This window comes from Mustela nivalis (genome assembly GCF_964662115.1).
Source record: "Mustela nivalis genome assembly, chromosome: 13".
Taxonomy (NCBI): Eukaryota; Metazoa; Chordata; class Mammalia; order Carnivora; family Mustelidae; genus Mustela; species Mustela nivalis.
Window position 1 is genome coordinate 58918046 of NC_139032.1, and position 12265 is coordinate 58930310.

The 12265-nt window shown below is 44.7% G+C and overlaps 1 protein-coding gene across 4 annotated transcripts in view; it reads right to left on the minus strand.

The window, feature by feature from the left end:
* Positions 1-607: 607 nt before the first annotated feature.
* GNE (glucosamine (UDP-N-acetyl)-2-epimerase/N-acetylmannosamine kinase) overlaps positions 608-12265 on the minus strand; it is a 44536-nt gene continuing 32878 nt past the window's right edge. For all 4 annotated transcript variants that reach the window (XM_082694821.1, XM_082694824.1, XM_082694822.1 and 1 more), the window contains exons 7-12: positions 11963-12173; positions 8991-9120; positions 8419-8640; positions 6364-6546; positions 3783-3899; positions 608-2779 (exon numbers count right to left, since the gene is read on the minus strand). In XM_082694821.1, coding sequence (XP_082550947.1) covers positions 2544-2779; positions 3783-3899; positions 6364-6546; positions 8419-8640; positions 8991-9120; positions 11963-12173 — 1099 coding nt within the window. In that variant the 3' untranslated portion in view covers positions 608-2543. The remainder of the gene's footprint in view (positions 2780-3782; positions 3900-6363; positions 6547-8418; positions 8641-8990; positions 9121-11962; positions 12174-12265) is intronic.

A 12265-nucleotide genomic window follows, 5' to 3' on the forward strand; every position in this document is an offset into this window, starting at 1 on the left:
GCATGGATGGGTCCATGGACCAGTCGGAACACAGACCAGTTAGGGTCACCATCTCACATGGGTGTGGCTCGTAGTGCCCTAAACACAACGGTAACATCAAAAATCACTGATCACAGATCACTGCAACAAAAAAGAAGTTTGAAATACTACGAGTATTACCACAAGATGACAGAGACGCAAAGTGAGCAAATGCTATTGGAAAAGTGGTGCCAAGAGACTTGTGTGATGCAGGATTGCCACAAACCTTTGTAACAACACATTATCTGTGAAGCACAATTAAATGAAGTATGTCCATACTATATATATGCCTATACTGTGTATTTGAAAGCTGCTGCAAGAGTAGATCATACACATTCTCGAAACAAGAAAGAATAGTTCTGTATGTACAGTGATGGTTCTTTTACTGTAGTGATCATTTTGCAATATATATAAATGTAATACATTAATGCTCCCTATTATCAAAAAAATTGTTACTGTTAGGAAATTTATATTAGATGCCTTAAGAAGTTACATGACCTTCAAAAAGCAAGCAGTGCAACAAAATAAACCTCTTCTAGAAAGGAATTTTAATTAGAGAGTTAATTAAGAAAACAAAATGCAAAAATGGTAGGCTTTCCACAGAGAAATATATTTATTTTTTCTTTAGAATTTGGCTCAGAACAGTAACATAAAAATATTTACATTAAAATAAATTAATGTGATTAAGCATATGTAATAATTATGTTGGAATATATTAGCCTTTTCGTGAATTTAATAAAAACTAAGATTTGGTTTTAGATTTAGTACCATCCTTCCAAATATTTGGTATAAAACTTGGTAGCAATGCACCTATCTAGTGGACAGGGCAGTCAGAGATGTCGCCAAGGGACAACCAATGCCCTTCACAGTCCGCTACCTCCCCTGGGGCGCTGATGGCCAAGCTACCAGCTTCCTTCCTGGGAATCACTGTGGAATTTTTCAACAATAACCAGGATGTGGAGATTATTTCAGGGCTGGTGGAATTCTAGGAATCAGCCAACCTATCTTTTCACATTAACCACCAGGAAGGAAGTGGCAATATAGATTCTTTCACTTTATTTTGTATGCTAACACCAAAACAATGCAAACCTTCAGGTTTTCCTAAAATTAAAATCTGAAAAACATGCATATGCTTTTTTAGATCATCTAAAAGTACCCATAAAAACCTGTCACTGGACCAAATACTGTATTGGCAAAATGTCCACAGCATAGAGGAATATTTGATTAAGTTTATCACTGAAGGACAGCATCAAAGACAAATTGAGTCAGTCTTACTGAAGCTGTTGGTAGTATGAAGTAAATCAAGATATATTCACATTTTGCAAGTTTCTTATCTGAGGGGTTGTGTGGCATAGCAGAAAAGCACAGAGGGACCTGGGATCAAACCCTGTTTCTAAGACTCACTAGCCACAAGGCTTTAGGTAATCACTGCAGCACATCAGGACTTAGTTTGGGGCTGTATAAAATGGAAATGAGGACATCTACCTCCCAGGTTGTGCGAATTAGGAATTATGTATATGAAGCACCTAGTTCAGAGCCCGGCATCCAGTAGGCACTTAACAAATGGAAGGTCTTAGTATTTCTTCTAGGTTAAAATTGATAGTAAGAACCTTGGCCTTTGTATCCTGACACCAGTGAAAGCACAGGATCTTATTTAGCCAGAATCCAGATTCACAGATACGCGCTCCACAAGTACTCGTTTAATGGATACTCCAAGGTCGTACTCAACATTAGCAGGAAAGGTTATTGAAGGGAGAGGTATCTGTCGGTTGCAAAGATCCTTTGGGGATGGTTAATCTCCTTGCAGAGGCTGTAAGTCCTAGTGGCTTCTCAGCTGTCCTTAAGAAGATAAGGACAAGGTCAAGAAGGTGACTCATTCAGATCCCTAAAGTTGCTCAAGATTCTGCAAGGGTAATAAATAACAGCATTAAGCAAACAACATTTGGGGATGACAGAGGTGTCCAATGTCTTGACTGCAGTGATGGTTTCACAGGGGTATACATATGTCAAAGCTTATCAAATTGTGCACTTTTAAAAATACCTCAGGAAAGCAGTTTTTTAAAAAAAGTTTACGCAAGCCTTTCACAGTGAGATTTCCTTCTGTTTCCTGACCGGATCCCTTTCTGCAATCGGAGTTTAGGGCCAGAGGAGGAAGGAAGAACGATCTACACTCCAGTCTTAAGGCCCCGCCTCAGGCAGGGCCTGTAGGTCTACATGGCCCGTCTAGTAGCAGAGCCCTGAGGCGTCCTTGTCTACTGTCACAGCAACTTTGGCACAGAAGATTGTGACTGGTGCTTAGAGGGTTTGAGCTGAAATGACCCCAGAAGGAGCAGCATCTACAAAAATGAGGGTTGGGAAAGGTGGCTCCGGAAGAGGAGACTAAAAGCAAAAATTTAACTGCCGAAGTCACCTGCCAAATACCAAATTTAAATACCAAATCTGCTTTTTAAGAAATGCTCGTCTAAAAGACAACCTGATTCCACGAAGAAGCTCAGAGTCTCGGTCTGGGTGCACCCCTGGGAGGCCTAGCAGATCCTGCGAGTCGTGTAGTCCAGAACCATGCTGGCGGCACCGAGCAGCGCAGGGTCCACCAAATCCGACACCACCACATCCACATCTTGAACCGAGGACAAGGCTTGCTGGCGGATGACGTCTTTGACGATGTGGATGTAGTGACTGGCTAGGACTCCAGATAGGATCACAAGGGAAGGATTTATGGTGTGGAGGATGTTCACAACCCCAAGACCTAAAGCCGTTCCAGCTACAAGAAAACAAAACCAGAAAGTGAATCTTGAAAGTCAAATCAAGCCTGGGTGGCTCAGGTCAGAACTGGACTCCAGCCAGCACTGGGCTCCTTGCTCAGTGGGGAGTCTGTTTGTCCTTCTGTCTGTACAGCTAGCGGGCTGTACTCCCCCTGCTAGTATACTCTTTCTAATAAGTAAAATCTTTAAGAAACAAAACAAACAAACAAACAAAAAAACCCCACCACAACAAAAAACCCACCAGAGCATGGTAGAAAAGGGTCAGCAGCCCAGAATACTTAGTACATTCCAACTATATAACAGAAAAGTGGTGGTTTTAAAAAGATGTGTGATGTATTCTTTTTTTTTTTTTTTTTACTTTTTAAGGATTTTGTTTATTTATTTGACAGAGAGACGAGAGAGAAAATACAAACAGGGGAAGTGGGAGAGGGAGAAGCAGGCCTCCCGCCAAGCAGGGAGCCCAATGTGGGGCTTAATCCCAGGGCCCCAGGACCATGACCTAAGCCAAAGGCAGATGCTTAATGACTGAGCCACCCAGGTGCCAAGATTTATTCTTAATATTAGAAAATGAAGTTATGCTTTAAAATTTTAAAAGCTGGCTATTAAAAAATAAAAGCTAGGTATACTATATAATATACCATATGATCTCTACTATGTTTAAAAAAAAAAAAAGCAAAGACTGGAAGGAAATGTTAATAGTTTGTCTCTGAATGGTTAAAACTTGAAGTGATATTTTTTCTTACTCTCCTATAAGATGAACAAGTAGTTTAGGACAAGTAGTTTATTCATAGTCATAAAACGAAACAAAAAACCTGCTTAATAATGGCAGTGCTGCCAAATACCTCAAATGCCATTCCCTTTTTCTCTCTCAGAAAGCAGGAAAACACCTCCGAACACACATTCCAGAGCTGGTCCCGAGAGAAGCTGGGTGTGTGCGGGAGCCCTGGGCAGGCTGAGGGCCCGCCCATGGCAGGGCTGCCCGGACCAGAGCCCCACCCTCACCTGTTCTCAGGATGCTCTGGGCCTTGACGTTGCCAAGTTTTGCAGCTTGGATGAGATGGGCCGCGCTCACGGCCTCGTCTTTCGGCACTGACATCCCTTCCACCAAGAGCAGGTCCTCTGAGCAGAGGAGAGAAGCAGCAGTCATTAGTGAGCTGTGGCAGCCCTGGAGGGGGCCGGGCTGAGAAGTCCACCTGCACCCGCGGGCAGCGAGCCGTCCCACCAGAGCCTCCTAGCCAGCCCTCGAGCTTCCCACTTCTCACTTCCCCATGCAACACAGATTTGTCTATTTCTCTCCTTCCTTGATCCATCCCAGGTGCACGACCTGTCACCTGCAGCCCCTGCCATTCTATGGCAGCGCCTAAAGCACTGACACGGACAGGAGTTCTGTTGCCAGCTCGGCCACGACCCGCAGCACAGCCCCATCCAAGTCACATCACCTCTGGAGCCTTCTCTAGAAAATGGGGGTAACACCACGTACCCTAGCAGGATTATTTGAGGAACTATAGGAGATCATGGACTAAAGAAGACCTCAGTCAAAAAAAGAGCCAGAGTCAGTGCTCACTCAACAGTAAGTAGGTGCACTACCTGCAGTCCTTGTCTTTCCTGCCCGCACTCTGCCCGTCATCGACCCAGGTCCATCTCCCTCCTCATCTGCTATCATGCTTGGGCTCTGATGAGAGCAAATCCCAACCACGCAGGCTGCTATCCCGCCCGCCCCCGCCCTGGGGTCTCCTCACAGCTGCCCTGCCAGCTCTCCCGCATTCCCTCTCAGGGCTCTTCTCAGCTTCCACCACCTCAAACCTTCTACCCCGTCCCCACCATCACGAGATCTCCGGACTGCTGACCTCTCCAACAGAGGACCCCACGAGGACCCCTTCCTGCCCCTGCCTAAAAAGACATCTGTGATCTGCACACCTTCACGCTCCCTCTCCGTCTCTCAGGCCTGCCGCCCAGGCCCTGCAGCTCATCCCCCGCCCCCGCTCCTCAGGAGCCCTGTGGCGGGGGAACTCAAGCGCCCCTTCTCTCCAGCTTCACTTCCATCCCTGCCGCCTGCAGGCGCTCACAGTCTCCCTGCCCTCAAAGCACTTCTTCCCTCTCCCTCAGTGCAGTCAGGCTTCTGTTCCTGATACTGAATCCGCTCTTTCTTAAGACATGAATTTGCCCCCAGGGGAACAAAAACTGGTTTCTGAGACAAAAAAAAAAAAAAAAAAGCTTACTCTTTTTATACAAATAGTACATAAACACAAACAGATAAACAGTGGATCTGTGGTACTGAAGCAGCATGTGTGGGGGCCAGGATTAGGGGGAAAATGTCTGAGAAGGCCCCTAAGGGAGGCTAATGATAAAAATGAAGTTGAAAACAAAAGTTTTTCAGGGTTTCAAATGATGTCCTCATGGCCAAAGCCATTAAGAACTCTTCTGATTTTCTCTTACTCATAAGCAGCGCTTGACATTCCAACTACTCCCCCCAGCCTTGAAACTCTCCCTTCGGCTTCTGTGATTTTACCTTTTCCTGATTTTCCTTTTTGCCTGTTAAATGCTGTTTTACAGGATTCCACCCCGGACTCTTGCCTCCCTCCAAATCTCATGCAGAGATTTAACTGACACCTCAGTGCTGATGATTCCCAAGTCCCCACCTCTAGCCCAGTCCTCTCTCCTGAGCGCCAGAGCCCCATAGCCAGCTGCCGCCTGCACATCTCCAGTAACGTCCCACAGGCACCCAACCATCCCCTTCTGCCACAGCTGGTTCCTCCTCCTATATTCCCAGCCCATCCAACCAGAAAACCAGAAGTCACTCTAGAATGGCACCATCTAAAGCTACTCCACTCAACTAGTATTTTTCTCCCTGAAAACAAAGAGTTCAGTTTCATGAAGAGTCTAACTTAATTCAGATCTGACCATGGTTTTTCCCCCCAGAAGTCTTCTCCATTGGCTGCTGGTCTTCAATGTCTTTTCCATTGGCTGCTGGTCTTGGCCTCACCTCTTCAATGCTTAACCCTATGTTGCCCTTTATGCACCCACAGCACCGTTTCCCAGGCTTGAGAGCATCCTGGGCTCATCCCAACTTGCCCTGCTAATTCTATTTAGCCTCTCTCAACCCCAGAGAGCACCCTAACACTCCCTTCCCTGTATGAGGAGGGCAAAGAGGGAACACTGGTGTCCTTATGTGCATCTACATTTCCAGGCCAGCATTCTCAGCACAACTGACGCTGTATTATAATGACAGTAAATGACTCCCTCTTGCATTAGACCAGAAACAACTAATTCAAATAGACTTCTTGGAGCTCACAACTGTAATGTGTTAATCCACTTAGTGCTTGGGCTAGGGGCTGAGGAGACAACAGTCAAATCTTCCCTGCTGTCCAGAGTACAAGTGTCCACCCCCACATGGAGAGGAAAGTGTTAAGATGGGTAAGGACTAAGGGGATTTCAGAGCTTGGGCATGAGGAAGCCCCACCTTTCCTCTAGAAAGTGGAAGGGTAGAAGTTCTGGCTTCAGTATCCAGCTCTTTCTGGAAACATCTACTTTGAAATACTTGTCTACTGTTAGCTATTTAATTCCTCAGGTGAAAGAAACCAACCATCATGTAGCTTCTTTGCTTCCCTCTGCAAGGCCATTCCAGAGGCGTAGGCTTCAATACATCCACGACCTCCACAGGAACAATCAGGCCCATCCAGAGACACAACAAGGTGACCAAGTTCTGCAGCACAGAAGGAGCTTCCATGGATCAGCTCGTGCTGATGGATGATCCCCCCGCCGATCCCTGCAGCGAGAGAACAGTCACTGAGGTGGCTCTCAGCTCAAACAGGAAGCTGGGATACAGCAATGCTTCGTCCGTTTAGCAGTGTGGCATGTGGGGTTCTTTCCTAAGTAGCTGACATTTAACTAAGTACCAGCATTTCATCTGGAAGCATTCTGGAGGGAAATGCTTTAAGCAGATCCCCAACCCTAACCCTAATGCTGCAACCATTTGGCTCGCTGTGGTTTCAACGACAGCTGTGGGGAATAGACCCATGTAGGCTCAGACTCACTGTGTGACAAGTATGCCACCTCAAGCTCTCACGGCCTGTCTCCTCACCGAGGCCATCTCTAACAATAAAAAGCCTCATCACCCATGAGAGCACAGGATGTCCTCAATCAAGCAAGACAAGAGCCAGCAGAGTCTAGTGGACAATTCTGCATGGTCTTCTGCAGACTTCTTGGGAGGTTCTGGTAGATTTCAGCCCCCACTGCCCTCAAGACAACCTGGATAATGGCTTTCCACCTACTCTGTTCTCTTCCCGTTCCTTCATTCCTGCTTCTCAGCATCACCTCCTACATAAAATACCCTAAGTCCTCATCTTGGGCTCTGGTGTAGGGGAAACCCAATAGAAGACCATCTTTCCAAAATATATCATGTACCACCCTGTTTCTCAAACAAAGTGTACAAAATATGATTTTGCCTCTTCTTAATGGCACCACGTCTAAAAATCTGTGACTCAGTGATTATGAGTATCAGTGACTCTCTTGTTTGTGGAGTTTAGGAGTCATTAAGGAGGAAAGCCTGAGAAGGCCCTGCTTTCTTATCCTGCCATCAGTTACTTCCCATGGCACAAACTCTTCAACTCCTCCCCTCTAATCTGCAGACTGTCCGCTCTGACAGAACATCTAGGAAATGATATGCGACCTTGCTAAAACTGTGTCTGAGACTAGGAGAAGGGCTTGAGCTTCCAGGGGAGGTAGAGGAGGAGAGTTGACCAGCACACACATTTTGAAGTTAGACCTATCTGGGATCACATGGTGGCTCAACCACTTACTGGCTGAGTCTGTTTCCTCATTTGGAAAACAAAGCAGGACTAAGCAAAAATGGGGGAGTAGGCAGCTCCAGAAGTCCATCCCTCCACTAAAGCAATGAAGAAATCGGCAAAAACTGTCAGAACCAATTTTTTTGGAACTCTGGATACTAATAAGTTTGTAACAAAAAGAGGAATGCTTAATCAAGGAAAAAAAAAAAAAAACAGCTGAATTTTAATAAGAAGGCTTTCTGGCATTTTCTGGTCCCAACACCCACTCCCCTGTTTGGTAGCCCTGAACCAGCCCACATTCTCAGCAAAGATGGCAGTACTGGAGTAAGCAAGACAAACTCTATTTTCAAAAAACTGTTCTAGTTTATATTCACCTACTTGGCAGCTCCTAGAGGACCAGCTCAAAGAGCTTGTTATGTCATCTACCACAGAACTGGAGGGGGCTACCTGGGGCAGGGTTGGGAGGAGGTGGGGGAGTGTTGTCAAAGACATTTAAAGGAAAAATCTGTTTATTAGTCTCTGCTTCCCAGGATAACAGCTGCTAGTTGACGCAAATATTATACTAACCAAAAAGACTGGGAGAAGCTGGGAAGGAGAAGCTTCGGGGAATAAGAGCTCTGAATAGCTCTGACAAGTCTCTGGGAGTCTGAGGTCCACATGTGTACCCAGGGCAGGGCACACGCTTAGGAAAGCCTAGGAAGGCCCTATGCACTCACACGGGGCTCCCCTTCTGGCTCTACTCAAGCAGGAGGTGGAGACTGAAGCAGACTTACAAGCTCCCTGGAGGACACCGAGGGCATGCCCCAACACACACTCGAACTCCCAAAGCGACCTTCGCTTACTCCACTCACCTGTGCCTGTGATAAGTGTCACAAAGTTTTCCAGGCCCTTTCCTTGGCCAAATTTCCTTTCTGCCAGGGCAGCACAATTGCCATCGTTGTCCACCCACACAGGGAGATGCAAGGTGTCCGAGAGCGGGCTCCTGAGGTCCACAGAGTTCCACTCTTGAATCAGTTTGGTTGAATGCAGCACAACTCCTTCCCGGGGATTTACACGGCCGCCCGTAGAAATACCTGAGCTCCACCACACACGCCAGGAAAACAATTCTCATAAGCAATCTTAGAAAAAAATGTGCCCACTTTCTGGGTTTCAAACACAAATTAATTCACCCAAAATCTCCTAAGACAAATATTACCAAAGACTGCAAGGAAATGTCAGGTAATTCTGAGCTACATCTGCAGCTCCCCACCTCTGTATCCATAATGATGACTGCTGCTCCAGAAAGTCCCCATGCTTGGGACCCACAGACAGGACCTGGAGCCACATACATAGGACAGTGACCTGACGGGTCAGTCATGCATCAGAACTCAGTAAACTCTGTATCAAAATGAACATTTCTTGAATATGCAATTCACAAGCTCACCTACTCCCAAAATTCTGCAGTTCAGTTTTACAGCTTCTGCCGCAGCTTCTACACACATCTGTAGGATTAAATTAATCCTCTCTTCGTATGTTTTAGGATTGAACTGAGTATACTTCTTAACAATTTCACCCTAAAAGAGAAAACAAACAACCCCTATCTCACTTATCTTACCTAAGGAGTGTCCTGTGAATTTTCTGACCTCTTTCGTGCTGAATCAGGCTTCACTACAGGACAGAGAGGCCTGCAGACCCCGCCGAGTGCTTGGAGGGGAGCCGCTCCCATGTAGGCCAGCCCTGGGGTCCACCACAGCCGTCTCGGGGAAGCCATCCCTGGGAGTGGCGGCTCCAAAGCAAACCCTGGCCCCTCACCATGCCAAGTGAATGCTGGCTCATCTCAATCTTCGTGAGAAGGTCATAGTTTACTCTTTCAGGGTGACCAAATTTACTTGCTTAAAAACTAAGGCAGTTAAATAAATATGCTAAGGAGGTTAAGCTTTAATCACCCATAAAGGAGGGGCGCCTGGGTGGCTCAGTGGTTTGGGCTGCTGCCTTTGGCTCGGGTCATGATCTCAGGGTCCTGGGATCGAGCCCCGCATCGGGCTCCCTGCTCCGCAGGAAGCCTGCTTCCCTCTCTCTCTCTCTCTGCCTGCCTCTCTGCCTACTTGTGATCTCCGTCTTTCAAATAAATAAATAAAATCTTTAAATCACCCATAAAGGAAAGCAGGGTTCTACAATGTTTATATTACCACGCTTTGTGGACAGCCCTCTCAGGCTCCCTCCCTCCCTAGGAGCTTTGTACTATCACTTTGCTGTTGCTCAATAAACTTTGCTTTGCTGCCCGCCCCCACAAAATAAATAAATTACTGTGGTTTGTGATATGTTTTAATACTATGTCAAGGAGAGTCTCTCCTAAATTATTATTTTTTTAAGATTTTATTTATTTATTGACAGACAGAGATCACAAGTAGTCAGAGAAGCAAGCAGAGAGAGAGAGGAGGAAGCAGGCTCCCTGCCGAGCAGAGAGCTGAATGCAGGGCTCCATCTCAGGACTCTGGGATCATGAACCTAGCCGAAGGCAGAGGCTTTAACCCTCTGAGCCATCCAGGTGCCCCCTCTCCTAAATTATTCTTTTTAAAAAAATTTTTTCTTTGGGGCGCCTGGGTGGTTCAGTGGGTTAAAGCCTCTGCCTTCGGCTCAGGTCACAGTCTCAGGGTCTTGGGATCAAGACTCACATGGGCTCTCTGCTCAGCAGGGAGCCTGCTTTCTCCCCGCCCCCACCCCCTATCTGCCTCTCTGCCTATTTGTGATCTCTGTCAAATAAATAACTAAAATCTTAAAAAAAAAAAAAAGACTTTAAAAAATGTTAAACTTATAATTCAATTTGCAAAGTGTTGACATTTTAACAATACTCAGCACTCCCATCCAGGATATTTTTCAAGCCTTTACATTATATGCTAAAATTTTATAATTTTCTTTATATAAATTACATAGTTTTTGGGTTTACAGGATTCTTACAATTTTTCTGGTTGTTGTTCTGAATAGGCTCTTTTTCCATTCTTTCATTACTAATGGATTTTGCCCAATTACAAAGGTTAGGGCTGTCTCTAATGACTGTCATTACAAATAAACCTAGGGGCACCTGCATGGCTCAGCTGGTTAAGGGTCCAACTCTGGATCTCGGCTCAGGTCTTATTCTTATGGTCGTGAGTTTGAGCCCCACGCTGAGCCCCACGCTGGGCACCACGCTGGCTGTGGAGCCTAGTTAAACTAAATAAACAAACAGGAAAGCAAACCTAACTTGTGCTTCTCGATGTTCACTGTGCAGCAGAATCACCCGGACTTTGAATAAATACTGATGCTGCCCAGAGATGCAAATTAGTCTTGGGGTGGGAGCCAGGTATCTATATATTTTTTAAAGCTTCTAGGTAATGCTAATGTGCAGTCAGCTAACAAACACTCACTTACAGGAAAACTCAAAAATCTTTGCCTAAAAGTTCATGTTAAGTAGGAAGTCACTGATATTTATATATTTATCCTAACATCTAACCATTTTGCTCAGGTGTCTTTTTAATTCTGCAAGCTTATTTATTCTTATTGTCTATAATATTTTTTGTTTTACTCTGTGCACAATCTCCACTTGTGCTGTCTGTCCCTTGCTTTTATTCCCTTCCTAACTTCCAGAATTATGTGCAATAATGTTGCAGAAAACATCTTTCTTTTCTTCTTGATTTTAATAGGAATGTTTCTAGAATTTGACCACTACAGAGAGTTCTGGCCAGTGATATAGAAAGATCATCTTTAAGAAAACCTTTTATTAATGCTTTTTAAAGAGTATTTACAAAGGAGACATTGGTCTCTTTTGAGAAAATTATGTTTTGTTTTGCTTTACTTGACCTAAACAACTTTATTTTTTTAAATCCTTGCCATTTCTCAAAGATTCCCAAAATTTTACATACCTATAATATTTCAAAGGTTTTTCTGGTACGTTTATTCTTAAGTCATCAGAGGCCATTTTAACATGAACAATTTATGTTTTTAGGAAGGCGCTCTCAGTTTCTGTCAACACTGTGTTGATCTTTTGGTTATAGGATTGAAGGTATGCTGTACTCAACTAAAATCATGTGCTATCTAGAGAAGATGCAATTCCCTTCACCATTTGCTGACACCCTTCCCTAGATAGTGACAGTAATCAGCACGCTCCATACTTTACCAAGTACAGAATTCCAGGTCTCCTGGATGGCAAGAGCCCTCTCTGGTGCGTCAATTCAAGTCTACTAACTTGGATTCCCAGAAAATTTTACTTCTTTGAAATGTTAATGCTTAGTAAAATAGTGAGGCAAATATTGTAATGGATCCAAATGTCAATACTGTGGGCAAATGATTACAAGCTCTAATGTTTCTAGTCCTACCTTCCAAACATACTTAAAAAAAATCATTTACATAAGATATGAAGTTAAGACTTAGGAATTTTACCTTCATGCTGACTATTGCAACTCGGAGGTTTGTCCCACCGAGATCAACAGCCAAGGCACTTAGAGTTTCAAGAATATGGTCAATATCTTGAGAGATATTTTCCTTCACAGGAGGAAAGCAGAATTTCTTTTGTAGTGGCTCTTGAAGATCAATAGATTTAAGAAACTTCAAAATCCTCGGAACAGCATTTCCATCCCCATAGATCTTTGAACTGCAAGATCAAAAAAATCAATTAAACACTTCTCTCATACATTTTAAATGACATGGAGGACATGGTGCTAACAGAAACCGAGACTTCAGGTA